Source organism: Onthophagus taurus, chromosome 1 (genome assembly GCF_036711975.1).
Source record: "Onthophagus taurus isolate NC chromosome 1, IU_Otau_3.0, whole genome shotgun sequence".
Taxonomy (NCBI): domain Eukaryota; kingdom Metazoa; phylum Arthropoda; class Insecta; order Coleoptera; family Scarabaeidae; genus Onthophagus; species Onthophagus taurus.
This window is the reverse complement of record NC_091966.1, coordinates 12,424,330-12,448,477: the sequence shown is the minus strand read 5'-3', so window position 1 is coordinate 12,448,477 and position 24,148 is coordinate 12,424,330. Positions and strand designations below refer to the sequence as shown.

The following is a 24,148-nucleotide window of genomic DNA, read 5'->3' as shown; positions in this document are numbered from 1 at the left end:
TTCTAAAGTACGATCCCTCACGAGATAATAGCGACTTCTTTCGTTCCCCGATTCTTTTTCTTTGACAATAATATATTTTAAGACAGCATCATCAGTTTGTTTTTGCATTTCTCTTTGTATCAAAAGCCGATTTTGAGCCATAAGTTTTGTTCACGAATTTTGAATATTTTATTAGCCATTTGTTCCTTATAATTAGATTGTTATAAAATTTTTTTTAATAACTCCATTTCTGTAACTTTTTTTTGCTGCCGAACAGTTTCGTTCCAAATTTTTGTAATTTTTGTTAAAAATTGTGTCAAAAATGAACGAATTACAAAAAAAAGAATAATTGACACCTTTTATTAGTCTATGTCAAGAAAAATTATATAAAAAATATGGGAGACGTTATAACACAATGGCTAAGAGACAAATTGGGTGTAATAGTAGACGTTCACGATGATAGTTTTCTTGAAGCTGTTTTAAACGGTCACCTTATCGCCTTACTTCTGCGTCAATACAATATAATAACCGAAAAGCAATTAAAAACCATCCATGATACCCACGATACCTTAACAAATATAACAAGAGTAACATTATGGTTAAAATGTTTGGATCCGAGTTTAGAAGAGGATGCGATCAATTGTTTTACAAAAAACAAATTATCTTCCACAGTGAAATTATTTTATAAGCTTTACTTAGTTTTAACAGGTAAAGATCAATTACATTACACCACACAAAATGTAATAAGAGAAAAACTTCGTTCCAATAATCGTTTTAAATGTACAATTGTTACTGATGAATACAAAGATATAGGCGATGATATACAACTTAATCCTTTAAGTCAACCATTACAAGATCAAGCTCATATAATTCAATGGCACAGAGATCGTTACAGAGCATTATTAGAACGATGTAAAGAAGCAAGAAATGCTTATATAGCATCGATTGAAAAATCGGACATAAAACCATCTCGTCCTTTTCGATTTCGTACAGTATCTGAAGCCCTACCAATTGAACCTGAATCGGACACATTCGACGTTTTATCTCTTAGCGAAACTTATGACGAATTAAAAACTCAAGAAAAAAATGCCCAAGAAATTGACTTACCCGATCCAAACCCACGTGAAGCTCAAAAAATCGTTAAAAAACTTAAAAATAAATTTAAAAGGGAACAAGAAGAACGTGCAATGAAATCTCAAATGGAAACGATTATGGTTACAAAAATTTGGAATGAAACTGTTCGGCAGCAAGAAGAAGCTATAGAAATGGAGTTATCAAAAAAAATTTTGAAACAATCTAATTATGAGAAACAAATGGCGAATAAATTATTCGAAATTCGCGAGCAAAAACAAATAATGGCCCAAAATCGACTTCTAATACAAAGAGAAATGCAAAAGCAAGCTGATGATGCAATCTTAAAATATGTTTTTGTCAAAGAAAAAGAATCGGGGGACGAAAGAAGTCGCTATTATCTAGAGAGGGATCGTACTTTAGAACTTCATCGAAGAATCTACGCGCAAAAAATACGATTAATGAAAGAACGTCGTCTTCAAATGTGCACGGAAGCCCTTCGAGATATGGTAGACATAGCTATTCGCGATGCTGAATATAAAGAGGCTTTTGATGAGGAAATGTCGCCAAAAATGAAGAAAGATCTAGCCGATTTATTCGTTAAGGGTAAATCGATATTCGATGTTGTCGAGGATGTTGAGACGATCATCGATTACATGCCCATCGATGATTTTGATGATGAGATCGTTCTCGAAGAAATCGATAGGCAAAATACTCTTGATATTAGAAATTTTGAGGATTATTGTAATTTTGTTTGGCCGTATGAAATCGATGCGCACGCCAGTGAATTCGTAGATAAACTTGATGATATTAAACTTGCTATGAATATTTTAGGACATGTTATTTTTAGGTAAGATTGGTAATAGTATATTAAAAAACAAGTTTCGTGAGAGACGTTTGAAATGCACGAATTCAAGTTGAAAAACGAGTGGCGAAGCCACGAGTTTTTTAATGAATGAGTGCTTTAAGTCTTATGAAACGTGTTTTTTATGCTATTTTTTGTAATTCGCGTTTTTATCCTTTTTTTCTCAAAAATAAAATAAATTTTGACAATGTAGGGAAATAGGTATGTAGCAGTTGGTAACAACGTAACATTTGAAAATAGAAATTTGAATGACAAATAGAAACTGTCAAAACACAAAACGTATTCACCTGATAAAAATGTTTCATGTACACCTCCCAAAATAAGAGAAATTGCTCAGAGTTCAATGTCCTCATCATTGTGGACCTTGTATTCGATGTTAAGAACGTGTTTAAACATCCATAGACAAACATTGTCAGATTGACAACTAAAAAAATTAATGACCCAATGTCACCAATTTAAACTGATTCCATAAAATGTTACTAAAATCTCATTACAGCATCGGATGCTGTAAAGAGTGTCATTACAGCACCCGTTTGAGTACTGTAATAGCTTTCATTACCGTCGCGAATTACAAAAAAATATATTTCAGAAATGTTTTCTTCTTTAATAATTTTATTTAGCAAACCTTAAACAAAAATTATACATGCCATTTTTTACACATACAGTCACATGCATCTCCTAGTAATAAGAATTAACAAATTGAATATAATTAATATTGTTCAAGTTCGTTGTAGGCGGCTATGAATGTTTTTCTTCCCAATTGGTAGAGGTTGATTTGCACATGCGTAGTTGTTCATGAAGCTTTTTAGTTTTCATTATGATGAACTGTTGAATCGTTTTAATGCTTAATTCTCTTCGAAGACTTGTTTGTTTGTAATGAACCATTCAGCTGTACTCAATCACTTATTTTGAAGTAAACATATCTTTTTACGATTTGATTCTGCAGCGAATAGGACTGTGTTGTCAGCGAATATAGCTATATCGTTATCAATAATTTGGTTGATATCGGGCATATACATATTAAAAAGCATTGGAGATAGGAAGCTTCCTTCAGGAATATCTCGATTACCTCGTGATTTGAAGGAGACGCAGTTGTGGAATTTGTGGACTTGAGATATTGAAACATTTAGCTGGAGAATTTGGTATTTTAGCCCATCCAACCAAATTCGATCATAAGCTTGTGTGATGTCTAGAAAAGAATAGTTGTATACATTGTCTTCTCACAATCATCCTTCATTAGGTCAACCAACCTCTGGAGTTGATGACTTGTAGAGTAATCTTGTTTGAAGCCGAATTGGAAAGATTGGTAATAGTTGCTGTTCATTTAGTTCGTCAAGTAATCTTATTTGTATTTTATTTTCTAAAAGTTTTGGTAGGATACATAATGGTCTAATTGATCTATAGCTTTCTGGATTAGATTTGTTTATAACATGCAGGTTTGCGAAATAGTAAGATATGAGCATGCCTCCTTACTTCTGGAAAGTATCCAATGATTAGCCATTCATTGAATAGACTTGCAAAGAAAGCATAATATTTACAAGGGAGGTTCATTACATTTATATTTGTTATAAGGTCATAGCCAGGTGCATTCTTCTTTGACAATGATCAAATTATTTATTGAATTTCTTTGGGTGATGTTGGTTTCATGTTAATCTTACTATTTGGTAAATTTTTCTCAATGCAATATACAAATTGGAAATGACATGTTAAGTGTTCTACAAAGATTTTTACCTTTTCTTAATCTGTATAACAAGCCTTACCATTTTCCTTAATTGTCGAAATTTCATTCCATTTTTGTAGTATTCCCAGTAAGCCTCAACATTTCCTGCTCACCTTGTTTGATATTGCATAGATACTGCTGGTATGACTCAAATGATAAACTTTTCATTTTATCATTTCATGTCTCATTTCACTCTATGAGACAACCGATTAAATAATGTTCTAACTTCTGGATTTCTAAAACGTTACCATTCTCGACGAATGCGGTGCTTTATTTAATCAATTTTAGTATTTCATTTGGGGAAGTGTATGTTTTTCGCTGCTGACTTGGTTGTTTGCTTGTTGCTTCTTCTGTGCTTTTAGTGGTTGCTAGTCAGGGACTCTTGTATTAATTTGCTTTTCTGTGCTTAGCGGGAAATGATTGGTTAGATTTCTTGCACATCTTTCTTAAAATAGTTTCCTGTTTATTTTATCATTTATAAAAGAATTTTGTCTTGGGATCGTTATGGGTGTTGTATCATATTTAATTACTACTGGAAGGTGATCAGAGTCCAGCTCAGATAGTACATTATTGGATGGTCTTGGCGTGTTCCTTGATGCGACAATCGATGTTACGATTAGTTTGGCCAACTTCTTCTGTAGTACATCTTGTAGGAAACTCTCTTCTTTCTTTAGGTTTTCTTTATCACATATCCTCTGCTCGCCGGAATAAGGCTTGAATCACGGACCTCTTCTGTTGTGAGTGGTGATAGGATGAAGCCTGCAGGTATTTATTCGTATGCGTCTTCTTTCGATATACTTTAATTTCCATGCCCCATCTGTCTTGCTAGTAACCAACACATCTAAGAATGGTAACTGTTTTGTTTGCAGTTTGCGTTTCCATGGTAAATTTTATCATGGGTTTCATGTTTAGATGGTCTAGAAATTCCTGGGGTCGCTTTTTTCCGTGTTGTCAAATCACGAAAGTGTCATCGACGTAACAAAGCCAAAGCTTCGGTTTCCATGGACTATTTTTAACGCTTCCTCTTCAAACATCTCCATGTAAAAATTGGCGATCACAGGTGACAGAGATGATTCCATGACTGCCCCTTCGCATTGCTCGTAGAATTCTCCTTTCCAGCTAAAATATGTCGATGATAGGCAGTATTCCACTAGTCCTCGAACATCCTTCGGCAAACCCACCGGGATGAGTTTCTGGAGAAGACCATCCACGGCATCTTTGACTGGTGCTCTGGTGAATAGAGATCCTGAAGAAGATATCTCGGGGGTCTAACTTCATACTCCTGATTGATTCTACAAAATGTGTGGAATGACTGACATATGATTCTGTTTTACCTGTAAAATGAGACAAAATCCTGGCAAGGTGTTTTGCTAGTTGATAGGTGGCACTAACAATAGGGCGTAGTGGGACGTCTGGTTTATGGATTTTGGGTAATCCATATATCCTTGGAGGTACTGGGGCCTATACAAATAAGCTTCTCTGTTGTTCTGCTGGGATTCCTGTAGATTTTAACAATTCTTTCATCTTCCTTACTATCTTCTCGGTTGGATCCTGTTTTATTTTCTTATAGGTGGCTGGGTCCAAAAGACTCGTCAACTTTATCTGTAGGTAGGACGATGATGTGTGTTATTTGGGTACATTGGACTTTTCAGATTTACTTAAATGAATCTCTGTTTATGCTATATACAGGGTGTATCTGAATGACTGCAACAAACTTCAAGGGGTGATTCTTTAGTGAATTTTAAAGGTACTTTCATATATGAACCATGGGCGACTTCGGCTCCCCTAAGGAGCTACACCCCTCTAAAAATGGCGGAAAATTTTGGTTTAATTGTTTTTTCTCAAAAACCATAAACGCTAGGAAAATGAAATTTGGGGAATATGTTTAACTCATAATAGGGCACGTTTTGACCCTATTTGTACTTTCAACCTACCCTTCTAAACTACTAAACGTAACCACCCCCGTTCAATTTATGCCTAGATTTTTTTTATGAAGATGATAAATACATTGGAAACATTTCAGTTAAATAGATAAAACTATTCTAAAACTTTTTTGTCTCTTTGATGTTCTTCGAAAATTTAATATTTTCTGAGAAAAAAAATAATTAAGCAAACACTAACTGTTAAGCTGTAGGGTTGTTAATCGAAAGTTGGAATGAATTTTTAATGAAATAATCTTAGTAGGCTTTGCAATCTTTGTCAGAAATATTTTTGACGTTTAAATGTCAGTGGTTTTCGTACTATTATTATTGTTTTATTTAAAATTTTGAAACGTCGAGTGAACGAGCGTAAATACGATAGAGCTTTATTTAAAAATTAATTTGAAAAACAATAATAATAGTAAGAAAAACACTGACATTTAAACGTCAAAACTATTTCTGACAAACTTTCCAAAGCCTACTAAGATTTTTTCATTAAAAATTCATTCCAACTTTTGATCGACAACCCCAATGTTTAACATGCAGTGTTTGCTTTATTATTTTTTTTCTCAAAAATTAGTCGTTTTTGGAAAAATTTTTAAGAGACAAAAAAGTTTTAGGATACTTTCATCTACCTAGATAAAAATTTTTTAATGTATTTATCATCTGCATAAAAAAAATATTAGCAAAAATGTGAAGGGGGTGCTTACGTTTAGTAGTTTAGGAGGGTAGGTTGAAAGTACAAGTAGGGTCAAAACATGCCCTATTATGAGTTAAACATATTCCCCAAATTTCATTTTCCTAGCGTTTATGGTTTTTGAGAAAAATAAATTAAACCAAAATTTTCCGCCATTTTTGGAGGGGTGTAGCTCCTTAGGGGAGCCGAAGTCGCCCATGGTTCATATATCAAAGTACCCTTAAAATTCACTAAAGAATCACCCCTTGAAGTTTGTTGCAGTCATTCAGATACACCCTGTATACATTGTGTGTGGTTAAGAACTTAAGAAGGCAATCAGAATCGCTCGTTGCTTTTTAACGCCATTGGCATACCAATTAAGGAGTGTCAAATTTGTTGATTATCTAGATATTGAATATTTTTGGTATTATATGTGTTGTTATAAAATTTTTAATTTGTTCAAAATATGGTGATAATAGATTTAAACGGGGTTTTAGGATGTTGGTTAAAATTGATTGAGAGTTGGTATCAGTGCTAGAGATGCTTGAGCTAACTGTAGATATGCGCAAGCAGCTGCGGTGGCTGTTCTAGAAAGATATGTGCTTTCTTGGTTGGGCGTTTTGGCTTGTTTTTGTTGTCTAAATTTTTATAATATATGTAATTTTTATAATTAGCTGGATGTTGTTGTTGGCTGCTTACACATTTGTGGAGGTGCTGGTTTAGGTTTGGTACCGTCTTTTGTAACATGGTACTCATTACATTTTACGCATCTAGGAGTTAGTATGCTATAATTTTTTGTGTGTTCACATCTTTAGCATCTGTGGCATTATGGTAGCTTGACAGTTTCTTCGATATTCAATCACAACAATTGCATGTTGCACTTCCTTTGGTTTATTTTAGAACGCTCGTTGTTTCAACGCCCCTAAAAGTTGGTTCAGAAATGTTTAAAATGGAATAATTTTTATTAACTTTTAGATTCAGTAAAATGTTAACGAATCATTAATTTATTTTTTTTAATTTATAGACTTTTATTAACGAAATACCCAAAACCAGCGTTACCAACCCCACCGAATATACCAAAAGTAGAAGTAGCTGCATGCATAGCAAATATTCCTGATTTAACGGTAGTACCAATTCTTGAAAAACTTTTGGTTGAACGTAAAATAAAAGTGATTCAATTAGAAGATACAATAAATTATTGTTTGGAAGCTTACAAAATGGAAATAACTGTTGAAGCTCCGGAATCGCAATTCGTTAGCGAAACACAAGTAGCAATTGAAGATGTTAAGAAAGATAAAAAGAACAAAGATAAGAAAAAACCACCCCCCAAAGGTACGAAACCAGGGAAAAAGGGGAAGGAAGTGGTAGAAATTGTTCCGGAAGAGTTACCTTTCAAAGATCAAATGATACAAACACCAAGACTTTTTCCTTGTGAAGAAATTAAATTAACGCAAAAAGCCGAATTGGGAAAAATAGCTTACGAAGTATTAAATTTAGGGGAACCACTTAGTGATGAGACTTTAGTAAAGATGTTTGTTGAATATTTGAAGACGTTTTCTGGTATTTACGGATGGGTTTTAATAAATTATCCGAAAAACTTTGATCAAGCTGTGTTGTTAGAAGAAGCTTTAACTGCTAAAAAAGTTTCTATAACTCAAAGTTATGCTTTGGAACCACAAAATTTAGAGGAGGAATTCCATCCGGAAGAACAAGAAACTGTCTTTTTTGGTACATTTATTAATGAAGAAAGTTGTAATTGTACGATTGATCAACGCACAATTACATCTGGTTCCGTTGACGATTATACTTTTGATGCACCAACGGAGACACCGTTGAATTTTGACGATTATTTATGTCATCCAAAGCCACAACCTTCTTGTAAATCGACTGATAAATGCGTTAGTTTTTCAGTGGACCCAGAAACAGTTCAGTTTTCCAGAAAAGAACCTGTATTAGAAGACTTCGTTGATATATCATCACGCGACGTTGAACAAAAATCATTAGATTACGATAAGAATGCACAATATCGTGTATCTTTACTTTTAACAAACCCGGATGTTGTTGCTCCAGTGTTAGATTATGATACTTATTTAACAGCTTTAATTAAAGTTCAACAAGACATTGATTCACTACCAAACCCACATATAATCGATATGGATAAAGATATGAATATTTTAACACCATTAGACATTTTTTATCAAAACCAGGGATGTCATTACACACTTTATTATAAAACATTAGATTTCGCAGCTATTAAACATTTAGGAAAACTCATCATTGGTGAATATAAAATACCGCCGAAAACTTCAGTTCAACTTTTTGGTGATATCGTTGAATATTTGGAAGCGGAGGTACCTCAACCGGATGCTGTCAACCAATCACAATCAGTGAAAAAAGGTGAGAAAGCAGAAAAGAAAGAACAACCAAAAACGCAAGCACCTAAACCTGATGAAGAACCAGCAGATAAAGGTTCTAAAAAGGCAGGTAAGGGAGATAAAGCTGATAAAGGAAAAGGAGACAAGAAAGGCAAGCAACCCAAAATTGCAGAAGAGGCTGAAGTTGTAATTGAACGAGCCGACAAAGAAACTCAAATTCCAACGCCGGTTCCTGAAACGATTGTTGACTTTGTTGAAATGATTCCGCCAAACGCTGGAGATGAAGACTATATTTATGTTGATTTACCTATTGACGATGATTTCCAAGTAAGAATTTAAAAATTTGTTTTATTAAAAAAATCCTTATAATGTGCTTTTAATAGATAAGACATTTTTAATTGACTTGAAAATGATATTAGACGATTTAAAAGGTGTTGCTAAATTTATATCATTGAAAGGATTTCATCAAGATGTAACTAAGGATCTGTGATAAATTAAATTTAAAAGATACGGTAGTTGCAAAACACTGCAAAAGCTTAACATTTAATAGTTTTTAGCATTCTTAACCTAAATATTGGTTCTTTCATCAAATCGACGCTCAGTAGTTACCAAAATTGGAATGAAACCCAGACCAACAATTTGGCAATTATGCCAAAACAAAGCCGAAGTTGTTTTCAGTTAATTAAATTCGCAATACTGCATCACCCAAAATTAAAATATGATGAGTTATTTATGCCATATCGTCTGAAAAACTTCTAAATCGTCTGACATCGCCTTATTATTTTCAACTTTCTTTAAAACCACATTATAAATTCAACTACTCTACTTAATTAATTTATGTAATCTTTTTAGATTTGTTTAGCAACAATATGGGAAAATGTCGAAGAAGTTTACGTTTACGATTTTCGAGAGCTTTTCTTTAGAAGGCGCGTAACTTGGCGAACTGTCGTTCCTTACATGGATTTTGTACGTCGTTACATGAGAGATTTTATAGCTCGTCCGGATGATAAACAAATTCACGTATTCAATTTTCAAAAAATTTACAATTCGATCGATGAAGATTTAAGAGATGACGACGAAATGAAATCGGAGTTACATTGTCAAATTCACGAGTTCCGTGAAAAACTTTGGGAAATTTGCGATCAAAGAATGCAAGAAGCTGAACAAGAACGAATAAATATTATTTTGCAAGATTGGTTAGCTAAACAAGCTTCTGAATTATCAAACGTCTATGTAACAGCTATGCAGTTAGAAGTTGATAGGTGTTGCGATACTATGCAACTTTTAAACGATTATTATGCGGTGATGATAACGAAAATACCAGGACAATGTGCAATTTTAGACAAAGTTTTTTTAAATCAAATCTGTTTAACTGCTTATATGGATTTTCCAAACGCCGAAAATTATAAGATATTTGTTCGAGAAATGTTAACCAATATTGACTATGAATTAGGCGAAACACCTTACCAAAATACAATTAATGATGATTTTCAAAATGCTTTATCTAAAACTCTAACATACGAAGATATGAGTTTAAAAGAAATTAAAAAATATAGCGGTTTAGTTCAACCTGGTGGAGGAAAAGGAAAAGGAAAAGATAAAGGTAAAGATAAAGGTAAAGGTAAAGGTAAAGATAAAGGAGTTACATTTACGGATCCCCCTCCTGAAGTACTCGAACAAGTTCCAAAATTACTCAGTGAATGGACTGCTGTTATACAGGGCGAAAAACTTCGAACATTGCTTCGATTAAATATGTTGTTCTCTTTGTATAATGAAGATATTACGGATATGTTCACATGTGGTATAAATACATTTCATGGTCTTTATAATGATATTAAAGAACGTTATCAAAAAGAGATGGATAGCGTAGAAAGTTGTTGTGATGTTATATCACGAGCTGTTGAAGAAGAAGTTTCAATCCAACCTCAATTAATTTTGCGAGGACCAGATTTTTATATAGATCCAAACGTAATGCTTTTCGAAGATCCTTTGCCTATGTCAACAGAAATTACAACAGAATATGAACAACCTGATAGCTTTACTATAGACCAATTAACAAAATTGGTTACAATAATGATTCATTATGCCCCAAGGGGAATTGTTCCAGAACAAGCTTTTTTATTTGTTTTACAAGATATGATAGTTTTTATTCCCGATGATGGCGGAATTCCAACAATACCCGAATTGTGGAGAAAATTGTCATATAAAGGTATGAATCGATTGTGTCACGAGTTTTATGGAAACGTTGAAAAAGTTGATTGGCGAGATTTCATTTTGTACAATTTGTGTATTAAATTTCCAAGTGAAGATGAAATTATGGATATGAGACGACAATTTCGAGAATTGGACGAAGATAAAAAGGAATTTGTTTACGATTACCAATACGATTCTATACGGTTTTGGTTCGAAAAGGAATTTGATAACTCTAATCCACAAGATTTTGATAGATTTAAAAAAATTAAGAAGGTAATAAATTTGATTTTTTTATTCTTCAAAACAAACTTTTTTACTTTAATTAAAAGAGATCCCCTTGTTTTATTGTTTACTGGATTATGCTCGTTTAATCTATAATCTACTTCCACTAAAGAGAATGTAACCAATGTAATTTTAATAGCAATTATATCACCAGTTATAAAGTTTGAAGTTATATGTTCAATTACAAGAGGTATCATTTCGTCTACTTATTTCGTGGTGTTCAATTATTTGAAAAGTACAGTTTAGTACCAAATGATTCGTTTTAGAGAAAAAACTCATTTTCTGTTTAGCCTAGGTATGCCAACCTAATACCATTTTATTCTGTTGCGTTTAAGTTTTTTTAGATAGTTTTTTTTTCGAGTAGCCCATCCAGTCTCAAGCCCAAATAATGAAGAAAGGTTTTCAGGCAAGGTTACACCACCTGGAACAAGCCACCAAGATTAAGATGATATCAATATACATAGAAATGGAATCAGAACATAACAAACAAATGTGAAGCAGAAAGCTGGTGCCAACAAATTAAAATTTGTATATAACAAGCTGCTTGCGATGCTACAAGAATAGCTAAAATTAACATAAATGCCACAAATTGTGTATATCAAACCTTAGTTCAGTGAAAAAGTAAGCGAACTCGCAAGTATAAAAAGGAAACGCTATCTAACATGCACAAGCTCATACAAGAGATTAGTAGATATAGGATCAACTCAAAAATCAAGGCCATTAAAAGAGATCACTGGAACAAATTTGCTAATAACATGGACCATGACTTATACGGAGCACAGAAGAAAATATTGAAAATGCTCAGAAACAAGAAAATACCAATAAAAGTCCCTAACATGGGGGAGTTATTTCCAACAATTATATAGTACGCAAGAAACAACTAAAATAGAAGATTATAAAACAACGGTGAAAATAACAATTAGTGAAGAAGAGCTGGAAGACTAACTGAAGCAATACTTGAAGATTGGCACAGAAGCGTTAAAGTTCCTAGGTCTTAGAAAGGTTTCAGCAAAAATAGGTCAAAGAAGACGCATTATTTATTATCAAACTGCAAAAAGAAAAGTTAATAAAATTTAACAAACCCTTTTATATCTGCTTCGTTTACAGCTTAAGACCATACTGTTTAACCTGATAAAGGACAAAATTATACAAGAGGTTGAATTTGGAGTGTAAAACGAGCAACGATAAAGTCAGTACGATATGCTACGCATTATATACATATACAGTAATAGAAGACAGATGATATACATATACAGCGTATAGTAATAATGACAGAAATGGAAGGTAATCATTAATGATCGCTCTTTAATTCTATCTAGTAAGACAACAACTAGACATGACTATATCTATCGATAAAACAAAACAAAATTCGCCACAGAACCAGTTAGATGTAAACTTGCGCTCAGAGGCAAGGCCAATGAAGAAGTTAGTCGGTTAAAATATCTAGAACTGGATATCTTCAGCAGTCATGATCCAGCAAAAGACTTAAGAAAGATCGTTTGGGCCAATCTATACATGCAAATGGACAGCAAGATAAGAATTTATAAAACTTGCATAAGTTCTATCATGACATACGGAATAGAGACGCGGGAAGGTACGAGTAAAACTAAGAGTATGCTAAAAATTGCCGAAGTAAAAACAGTTCTTCAATCAAGTATTTGACAGGTTCAACCTATTACCGTTGATTTCACGTTAAAAATCGCATCAAAATCTAAGAGAGCACAAACCAGGATCCTTCTTACTAGGTGTTGTACATACTTTATCTACGACACATTATATTTTCCACATTATTGCATTACACTTCAACCACTACCACAACGTTGACCCTTCACTCCTCCTGCTTCGTATTTCCGTTGTTGAGTATTCTACTCTGATATAATATTACCTTCCTTCTTGTCATCCATACTCTCCCACACCTGTCTTAATCTCAATCCAATACTCTCCCAAAATCTTAAAGTCGCTCTTCTGCACCAGCCCATCCTCGTACTTTATCGCCCTTCTACCTGTTTCCAGCCTCATCACTCCTCCAGCTTCAACTCCCCTCTCAGTATATATCCCTGAGTCCCTCATGGATCTCCTCCACCATCTTATGTTCCTACCACCTCCATATTTCCTCTCCATACACTATTAAACTTCTCCCCAATCCATCAAACATTATTTTCTGCCTGCACAATTCTTTTCCAAATATTCGTTCCCTTCAGCTCCATATCTGGCGCAATAATCTACTTGCCTTTCTAACTCGCTGCGTAATATGAGCCTCCACACCATTATCCGCTCTAAAGGTAAAATTCTCCTACCCCCTCCACCTTTCCGCTCTGCCATTCCCATTTATCCCTGTTCAATCTTGGAGAATCCCATCTTTGGAGAATTTTATAATCTTCGTCTTTTCAACATTCACTTCGAAATCCTTCCCCTCAAAGTATGTCTCCATCGATTTCATATTCCCTTTCAACTCTTTAGCCTTTGTTGCTACCACCACTAGTCAATCTGCATATGCCAACAATGTATCTTTTCTGTCCCCATCGGTACTCCTCGTTCTGCCTTCTCTTCCAGATTCTCTAGTTACGTCGCAATGGTTCTTGAATAAAAGTGCTTTTCATGCTTAACACCACCTTCCCCATTTTGCCTAGAAATTGTTAAGGATTGTTATAGAAGCGTTAACATATAGGTTTACCAGTAAACATTTAATATAGTTAATCATTTTACCTAGCAAAGTAAAAGCTATTCATGATCTCCAGGCCTAACACCTCATTCTTTTGGGCACCTTGTAAAGGAACAGTAACGTTTTCTGCAGTATCGATCTTGATTTAGGCCAGAATGATCCATTTCTAGGTGTAGCTGAAAAAGTAGGTTAAAACTATTTAAAATCCACTGAACCTTGACGCCCGTGTGGAAAATTTAACCAGAAAAGCAATTTGCTAACACTACATTGCAATTACAGAAAAGTAATTGTTCTTATTGTATTTTTATTTAGTCTTTTCTTTTTGCAATTATATCTCAAAAATAAATTTTGAAACTGTTTTTTAAGTTTTTAAGAGAACTCTGAGCAAAAGTTACAACAATTTCGTTATTTTAAATTTAATAAATTGTTTCAGATTTTGTTTCGAATATATGCATTAGATGCAGAAACAGTAAATTATACAGCACTGTTATTGGGTTTTTGTAAAGGAGCAACAACAATAGAAGGGGTAGCTAAAGCTTTAGCTCTTTCGATTGGAAAACTAGTTTGCCATCAAATGGAAATCGGCCAGGAATTTGTTGAAACACTACGCGAACGCAAACGTCAACAACTCGAAGAGGAATTACTGTTTGAATTACAAGAGAAGGAAAAACATGATATAGCTACTGATATTATTATATCACTTATAGACACAACCGTGCATGAATGCGATAGTTGTATTGTAACTGATATCATAGATCCCGATGATCCCAATCAACAACCTCCACCAAATGTTGGAATTTTTTCAGAAAGTATGGAATACTTAGATCGCTTAATCAAACGATACGGGCCCGTTGATTATTTTGACAGTGAACACGAAGGCGAATTTTATCAAGATGAATTTACGAATTATGGAGAAATAGGTCACGAGGCGTACAAAAATCCGCCGTTGGTGTACTACTTACTTTACGACCATATATTTACGGTATTAATGGCCACCATGCCTTGGCGCGCTATCGTTGAAAACGTTGGCGAAATCACATTTCGTCAAAAACTTGAGAATGTGTATGAGGAACTTAAAAATCCAGAATTTGACGATATCGTTTTGATGCACGAATTTTTAAATAGCATCCAATTTGAAGAACTCATGGAGTGTACGCAAAAGTTTAAAATTATTAATCCGAGGGTGGTTATTCGGAATTTGTTAGGTGATGTTTGAATAAATATTATGTCATTTTGAATTTTGAAAAAATATGAGTTTAAAGAGATTAATAAAAAATAAATTGATTTGAATTTCTTGGCATTTTTTTGCATTGCTCTAGGTCTAGTGTTAGTTCTAGTGATAGTGTTAAGAGAGTCTGATTTCGCCGGTCATGTGGCAGAAAAGCTGTATCCAGAATGCAGATGAGACCGGAATTCTTTGGAATACTGGTTTTAAGGTGGCTAAAGACCGCCTTACTTTTCTGTTTTGTTCAAATGCTTCGGGGGATTTATCAGCAAACCATTAGAGAAATAAATAGAGATAAAAAGGAACCACCTGCGTTTTAGAGGTAATACAACTTATCTTCCTTTTCTAGTGATACTGACCTAACTTTACCACAATGTTGGAAAAATTACAACATTGCTGACTATATACAAAGTATTGAATTGGTTGCTGGAGGAAAATCTGGCTAAACGTTGTCACATCATAGCATGATGATGAGAATTTACAGAATGATGTCCAGGCTACTGTCAGATATTGAAGAGCTACTTAATTGACATGGTTCTGAACTTACAGAAGAAGACATAGCTAAATGATGATAATCAAGAATACAGTGACAGTGATGAAAATAACGAAAACACCTTTCCAGCTATAATATGTTAACTATGAAAACAGTTAATGAATGTTTAGAAATTAGAAAAAGGCTAACATATACATATGTTGATAAAAAAGGATCCTATAACACATTAACACAACGATAAATAAATAAATAATTATAAAAGTAGTAAATCAGCGCATATCTGAGCTTATGATACAAATGGGTTAAGACGTTAAGTTATATAAATTTAATACAAAAAAGTAAATAATAAAATTCGAATAATAAATTTTAAATTTTAAACTTCAAACTAGCGCCATCTTTTTCCCGTCGATTGTATCTATTAATTTTATTAAAACTTAATAATACAGGAAATAAATGGAAAAGACCAGTGTACAATTAAAAATTAATACAACTTACTGTCTAATTATTCAATTAAAAAACGTTTGTACAACTTGTACAATTAGTTTTTTCTTTACTGAAATATAAAATACAGGAATCTACAAAAAATAAGTGAGGTTATGTACATATAAATAGACAGTTCTTGTGTTGACAGTTCAATATTTCCAATCCCCACGCGAACAAATTGCATTTAAAAAGCGGCAAAAATACAGACATTTTTCCTTGTTCTTCGCAATAATGTCAAAAAGTAAAGTAAGTGCCGAGTGGAAAAGACGCGTAAAGCAAGAATACGTCCGTTTACGACAGATAAAACGCTATAAACGTGCCGATGAAGTAAAAGTAACTTGGAATCACAATCGCAATAAAATGACCGATATCCTCATCGAAGAACAAAAACGTTGGACGGAAAGCAAATCGGTTTGGGTGAATTTTCTCGATCATCCCGTTCATGTAACATGTATGAAGAAAGCGGAAGTTGTTGGAAATGAGGGTGATGTTCAGGTAACGCCGATTAAAATTATCAATGCAGTTACACCCATTCCTACAATGTATACATGGGCTCCCATTCAACAAAACTTTATGGTTGAAGATGAAACTGTTTTGCATAATATTCCTTATATGGGCGATGAGATTCTTGATCAAGATGGAACGTTTATTGAAGAATTAATAAAGAATTATGATGGAAAAGTTCATGGGGATAGAGAAACAGGGTTTATAGATGATCAATTATTTGTGGAATTGGTTCATGCTTTAATGCAGTTTCAAGAGAAAGATAAAAAAGAAAGAAATAAGGATGATAAGGAAGATAAAAAAGAGGATTTAGAATTTCCTATTTTTACAATTTTTCAAGCCATTTCTTCTCAGTTTCCTGATAAGGGTCGTCCGGAAGAGTTAAGAGAAAAGTAATTAATGTATTAATCCTTTTATAACACAAAAATGATAATTAACCAAAAGTCTACTGTGTGTGTTGTCTTGTATCTTTTTGACTGAGTCTAGATCATTTGTGGCTGAGGCTCAGTGATTAAGATTATGTTAATCTAAAACTGGTTATCATATCATAGCTTTATATATCAGATAAAGTTGTAGATCCCTTGACTAATTAAGCCAAGGTTGCTTGTGACTGAGGCTCAATAATTAATATTATATCAACCTGAAACTGTGCATTAATATGTGGTGTCTTGACCATTTGTAGGCTTGACTTTATCAGATAATCTTATAGATCTTTTGACAAAGTAAGCCAAGGTCGCTTAGGGCCAAAGCTCAGTGTTAACATTTAAGTATGGACATTCCTTTTTGTACCACAAGCTTGGATGTGGGGTTTCACAGACTCCTATATGTGTGGGGGCACATTGACAGCAATTATTAGTAAAATTGATAAACAAAGGCTATGAATGGGTCTTTGAATAAAGTCTTAAGTCCAAAGATTTAATGTTGAAATAGTTAATTGTTATTGTAAGGAACCATAAATTGTTATCAAAATTAGCAGACTTACCATTTTAATCTTCTTTGACATGAGATAACATTAATTTGTTTAGAAGTAACATTTAACTTTATAAAGTAACATTTACAAAAATCTATCTTTTTTCTTAAATTTCAATAACAGTCAATTAAAAAAAAAAAACAAAAAAGATGGATAGATAGGTTAATATTACCAAAATTAATGGCATTCCTTACAAAGGGGCTTTGAACATTACAGACATATTGGCTTATTGCATGTCACACATCTATATGCTGTCTTCCTGTGTAAACTTGGTGGACATAGATGTGCAACATGTTCTTCTTTTATTCTGTCCAGATTCTTGAGCTTGGAGATCGTCTGTAGGCTTATCATCACTCAAAACATGCTCTAACGTTAACTTTAGTTGCTTTGGCATCCTTGAGACGTGCTAATTTTCTCAAAAAAACCTAGGTCGACTTGTTTTGTTTGGCATTGATTATACAACCTTGCAATATGCAGGCGTTAACACCACTTAAATCGAGAACTCGAAAGAATATGACCATAGGTGCCCATTTTCTAGTACGTCGGCTGCTTGTATAAATTGAACACTTCTTATCAGTGTCATCGACTTCTCCTTTGGTAGAATTATAATACTTTCTACACTGGTCGTCGCTCAACGAGCCTAGCAGCTTTCAGTGTTTTCTTGATCGTCGTCACAAATAGCTGGCGTTGCCCTGCGTGCCACAATTCATGTCCATTGTCCATTGCGCTGAGACTGGTAATAAAAAATAAATTTGAAAAAAGTGCAGAAATTAAAACACCGTCCAAAAATAGATTTTCGGAAAAAATCTAAAAAAAAGATCGATTTTTCACCTCAAATTTTGTTATTCTTACAACCATAAAGCAGCTTTAAGCTGAGAAATATAGTGTGGAAAAATAAATTTGATTGGTGTAACCACAAAAAAGTTATGCAAAATTTTTCAAAATATGATATGCTTTTGAGCATACTGTACCTGCTTATAGGTACATCATATAGAAAATTAAATGACTTCGCCCACGAAACTTAACACGTTGAATGCCGCAATAGTCACTAAAAGTCTATCCATTCTGACCGGAACAATTTTAAAATTAAATAGGCTAGTAAATTACAAATCATCATTTTTTTATCAAAAACTTATGTTTTTCATTGTTTTCAATCGAGAAGCAGTATATAATTCACGCGGAATAAAAATTGCCATACTGGCCGTGTGAATCATACCGTGATTTATAAGAAAACAAGTCTGTTCATGCAAAAATGCAGTGCTATATGAATGGTACGTTTAGTCGTTTACAGTTCGTGGATGGTATATGTTGAATTCAGGTGGTAGTGCTTAGTTTTTGGTATAAAAAGTGTCTGTAAAAAATGAGTTACGAAGAAGAACAACAAAAATTGCGGCAGGAGTGTCTTTCAGACGAAGACGGTGATGAACCATTGGAGGATTCTGGTAATGAATGTGTTCTCGGAAGTTCTAATTTTTCCTCTGATGATGAACCAGCTAGAAAATAGACACGAAATGTAAATAAACCAAGCACATCCGCTACGACTGAAGACGCGTCAAATACGATAAATGATGTTATTCCAGCAAATATGCAAGAAAGTAGTGATGGAAATAGTGCAAACAAGTGTGATAGTGGAATAACGACGTAACTGGAATAAATCTAAAATCATTTCATTTTACTGAAACGAATGTTGGCGTATTGGAAGAAATACATGGTGAATATTTTGATAATAAGGTAAGGGAGGTTCATATGGTAACAGAGACAAACAGATATGCAGCCCAGTGAAGAGATGCTGAAAAATTACCCATAGCCAAGATTCACGAATGGCATGACACAACTAAAGAGGAAGTTGAATGTGTCCATTAAATCATACTGGTCCAGAAGTATGCTGTACACTAACAAATTGCTGAAAACATGGCATTTTCATAATAATGAAGTAATAACTGAAGATAAGTTACAAAAAAATTTTCCTTTGGCAAATATATTAATTAAAAATTTCCAAAAGCCTATTGTTCCCAAAGTAAATGTGTGTATAGACGAAACTTTAGTACGTTTTAGAGGACGTCTAAGTTTTCGTCAATACATTAGTAACAAAAGGCACAAGTTTGGTATCAAACTATATAAACTATGTCTCGACAAAGGACACACGTATAATTTTCAAGTTTATTGTGGAGAGGAGGACAAAACACCAAACCAGTCTCTTCTGAAAAAGTAGTTCTTCCTTTGGCTGACAACCTATTAGATAAAGGACGTAAGTACAATCTATATGGATAATTATTACACTAGTATTTAGTTAGCGCATCAATTACTTAATTATAGAAGAGGAATACCTACTTAGTTTGAACACTGAAAACCAACAAAAAATGTAATCAAAACACATTCTGGATAAAAAGCTACAAAAAGGAGAAACTGTTGCAGCAGAAAGCAACACATCAAAAGTGGAAAGATAAACGTGATGTTTGCACTCTCAGCACAAAACACACCGCTAAACTGAAAACAGTCACTCATTACGGCAAAGAAAATAAAAAATCAGCGGTTGTTATTGATTATAACAAACATAAAACGTACATTGATTTATCTGACCAAATGAAGACATACAGCACTTGGAGATACTTAGTAATCTTGGGTGCTGGTTTGGTGAATGCGCATATTTTACATGAAGAAGTTGCAAATTGGATGCTTTTCGCAACCCAACACGACAACCATGAACCAAGCATGTTTTAGAAGCCGTGGGTACTAAGAACCGTCGTAGATGTGTGGTTTGTTACGAGAGACTTGCAAAAACTGACAGAAAACAAGCGCAAACCAAGACCACTCAGTCAAGATGTCGTTCTGTAAAATGCTATAAAAACTTACTTGAGTTGCTTTTTTGTAGTCCATATGTGTACATAATAATACTCCTGACATTTTTCTATACTTCCAAGTAATTTTTCATAAAAAAATTATTTCTGCACGTCAAAGAATATATTTGAATTTTGTATTATGTTTATAAATAAGATTTTTTATGGAGTTTTTTTGTCTCAATGGAAATTCAATTATTAATATTTCAGGCCTTAAGAATCAACACTCGATTCACATAGGCACAGGCCAATTCTAGTTTCCAGTTCTTACAGGCATGTATTTTGAACTGCATAACCGTTATAACAATCTGAGAAGCAACCGCTGATTCATTGGCTGTTAAAAGTAAACCTGCAAGAGAATCAACTGTTGCTTCTCGTGGTTATTGTGGAAATTTTGCCATGCATTAAGTTATGCTTCTCATGGCAGTCAACGTGTTAACCAGCATTTCATCTACAGTGACACACCAACTCAATTTATGAAGTTTTTGAGAGTTGGCAAATTTATCAAAAATATATGATACGGCTGTCACTTTATCATTTTTTTGCCTTTCAACACGATCAGTTGGATTATCAAAGCATAGGCATGATTGCAGAATAAAAGTATTGTGCCACCCATTGCAAATAGGTAAGTCGTATCTCCGTTATTGGACTTCAAGAAAGCCGAGGAGAACAGTAGATCCAAAATAGCATTCAACTCGGTCGAATCTAAGTCTTTCAAATCGGGCCTGTCTTTGTGAGCAAACTTCATATGTACTCCAATATTTTGATATTAGTCCAATTTAAAATTTCGTTGTTACTATCCACGGCAGTCACTCTTGAAGAAGATGAGCGCGAAACTATGTTGGGTGTTCGTATCCGATTGGACGGTGGCTTTTTAGCCCACTTGTATCGGTGTTTGCAATAATACTAATTTGTTGTTGTTAGTTGCGAAACTGGCTCATTGTCATCAGAACTGCAGCTCGAGCTTTAATAGTCAATCACTTCGTCCCTCATTTTATGCGTGGCACTCTCTCCATCACTTATGACGACGATTTCATCTACATATAACGTATAATTATCTTCTTCATCGTCACCTGATAAATCGGAATCTAACGTTTCATTTAAGGTTTCCTCGAAAAGTGAATCGTCTACTCGCAAAATTTTTCTTGGCGGTTTTTTTGATAACATTGTTTTTACAGCAGATGAATTTAGTCATTTCTTTTCATCCATTATAAACGAAATTATCTAAAATAAATTTAAATTCTATTTATGATAAACGTGGACATGGGGTCTCATAAACTCCCTCAGAGCATTGAATAGGCATAACTTATCTAATACACCTCAATCGACGTAACTTCCTTCCACGCGAGCCATTAGGCAAGTAAATTCGAAACTGGTGAGACGCTCGAGTGCCTGAAAGGAGAGGATATTATAAATCTTAGAAATTGAAAATCAAAATAGGTCTGTGAGACCCCTTGTCCACAGTTAAAGATTAAGATTATATTAATCTAAAACTAGTTATCATATTAAATTATTGTAGATATGTTGAGCTTACGGAAAGAATGGACCCAAATGCTTTACCACCTGAATGTACCCCGAATATTGATGGACCAACTGCAGAATCTGTGCCAAGAGAACAAACTCTTCATTCATTTCACACTCTTTTTTGTAGACGCTGTTTCAAATATGATTGCTTTTTACATCGTAAGTACAAACTGATTTTTCTAAGAAAAAAAGACGAAAAGAACTTAATTACAAAAAAAAATAGTTTAAATAAATAAAATAAAAAATCTTGAATTTTAAATTTTTTTATTTTTGTAAAAACCTGACTTTCGGGTTTCAATATTTTGTTATGCTGCTCTAAAGGACACCAAGGTAAGGGTCTTATGACCTTTCACCGTGGTTCATGATGGTCATTATATCATGTAGAATAGGTGTCATTTCATTCTATTTTTTTATCATGATTTTTTTGTGGTTTCGTTGTCTTGGTGGTGATAATATTAAAGGTTACATTTATTAGGTTTACAAGCTTGTCATCCTGGTCCAAATTTGCAAAAACGGCGTGGACCTGATTTGAAACCTTTCAATGAACCGTGTGGTGCCAACTGTTATATGAACTTGGTGTGTTTTTTTATTCTAAATTTTGTTTAAAAGACTATTTAAATTTTTGTGTTAGGATGGTGTAAAAGAAAAATTAGCAAAACAAGAACAAGATGAAAGTGAAAAGGTAAAAGATAAAAATATAAAAGACGGTGATTGTAGCAAACTTTCAAATCCAAGGAAGATTTGTAAACAACAAAGTGTTGACTCTGGTAACGAAGCAAGTTCTGAAGATAGTAATGATAGTAACAAATATAATAAAGGTTGTTTATTAAGATGAAATCTTAATAAACTAAAACTGTTTCATTTTAGATTCGGGCGATGGAAACCCTGTATCAACTACGACATCATTTAGCCTGTTGGGTTTAATGGGTGATAATGATCACTGTGAGTGGACGGGATCTGATCAAAGCCTTTTTCGGGCTTTACATAAAGTGTTTTTAAATAATTATTGCGCTATAGCTCAAATTATTTTAACCAAAACATGCCAACAGGTTAATTTTTTAATTTAACTTGATAATAAATCAAAAAAAATACTTAACTTAATTAATTTTTTGTTCCACCAAATTAGGTTTATCATTTTGCTCAAAAAGAAGCTGATGACATCCATCAGATTGAAGAATCTATGAAGGATTATACACCTCCAAGTAAAAAGAAGAAGAAACATCGACTTTGGTCTATGCACTGTCGCAAAATACAATTGAAAAAGGATTCGAGCAGTAATCACGTTTACAATTTTACACCTTGCGATCACCCTGGACAACCTTGCGACGCGCATTGTCCGTGTATTAGCGCTCAAAACTTTTGCGAAAAATTTTGTCAATGCAGTTCCGATTGTCAAAATCGTTTTCCGGGTTGTCGTTGTAAAGCCCAATGCAACACGAAACAATGTCCTTGTTATTTAGCCGTGCGAGAATGCGATCCGGATCTTTGTCAAACTTGCGGAGCCGATCAATTTGACGTTACGAAAATTAGTTGTAAAAATGTTAGTGTGCAACGTGGATTACGTAAGTAATAAAAACAAAATGTTAGTTTTAAATATTAAAGTATATTTTTTTTGTTTTAGATAAACATTTATTAATGGCACCGTCTGATGTAGCTGGTTGGGGTATCTTTTTGAAAGATAGCGCTCAAAAGAATGAGTTTATTTCTGAATATTGCGGTGAGATAATCTCTCAAGATGAAGCAGATAGGAGAGGAAAAGTCTATGATAAGTACATGTGTAGCTTTCTTTTTAACTTAAATAATGGTAAATATTATAATTAAACTTAATTGCTTTACTTTTTATATTGATTGCATTTTTTATCATTTGTATTTGCACTTAGATTTTGTTGTTGATGCTACAAGAAAAGGGAATAAGATTCGTTTCGCGAATCATTCAATTAATCCAAATTGTTATGCTAAAGTTATGATGGTTAATGGCGATCACAGGATTGGAATTTTTGCTAAACGGGCTATTCAACCTGGTGAAGAATTGTTCTTTGATTATAGATATGGACCTACTGAGCAATTGAAGTTTGTTGGTATAGAACGTGAAATGGAATTTTTGTAATTGATTTTACTTTTTTAACTTTTTTTAATTGTTTTAAATACATTCCTAGAACAGTAATAAGCAAAATATAGCAAACTGTTTTAATAGGAGTAATTATTAAACAACTTTTAGAATTTAATTTTTTTATTCTGTTTCCAGTAAAATTTCCATATTATCACCTATGTATATTATATTTGAGCCAAATGATCATAATATTTAATAAGTTATTTCATTCTCAAACTGCACACTGGACCAGTTAATGGCGTTCCAAAGTGAAACATAAT

At 33.6% G+C, this 24,148-nt stretch overlaps 2 protein-coding genes across 2 annotated transcripts; both read left to right on the top strand.

Moving 5' to 3' along the window:
* Window positions 1-316: 316 nt before the first annotated feature.
* Window positions 317-15,032, top strand: LOC111413826 (sperm flagellar protein 2-like). The gene is made up of 4 exons (XM_023044938.2): window positions 317-1,900; window positions 7,255-8,932; window positions 9,458-11,071; window positions 14,176-15,032. Exons 1-4 carry the CDS (start codon window positions 375-377, stop codon window positions 14,956-14,958), a joined length of 5,601 nt encoding a protein of 1,866 aa, XP_022900706.2. The 5' UTR covers window positions 317-374; the 3' UTR covers window positions 14,959-15,032.
* Window positions 15,033-16,075: 1,043 nt separating this feature from the next.
* Window positions 16,076-24,003, top strand: LOC111413774 (histone-lysine N-methyltransferase E(z)). The gene is made up of 8 exons (XM_023044877.2): window positions 16,076-16,839; window positions 21,774-21,937; window positions 22,254-22,354; window positions 22,410-22,596; window positions 22,646-22,827; window positions 22,905-23,340; window positions 23,400-23,582; window positions 23,659-24,003. Exons 1-8 carry the CDS (start codon window positions 16,175-16,177, stop codon window positions 23,883-23,885), a joined length of 2,145 nt encoding a protein of 714 aa, XP_022900645.1. The 5' UTR covers window positions 16,076-16,174; the 3' UTR covers window positions 23,886-24,003.
* Window positions 24,004-24,148: the final 145 nt, after the last annotated feature.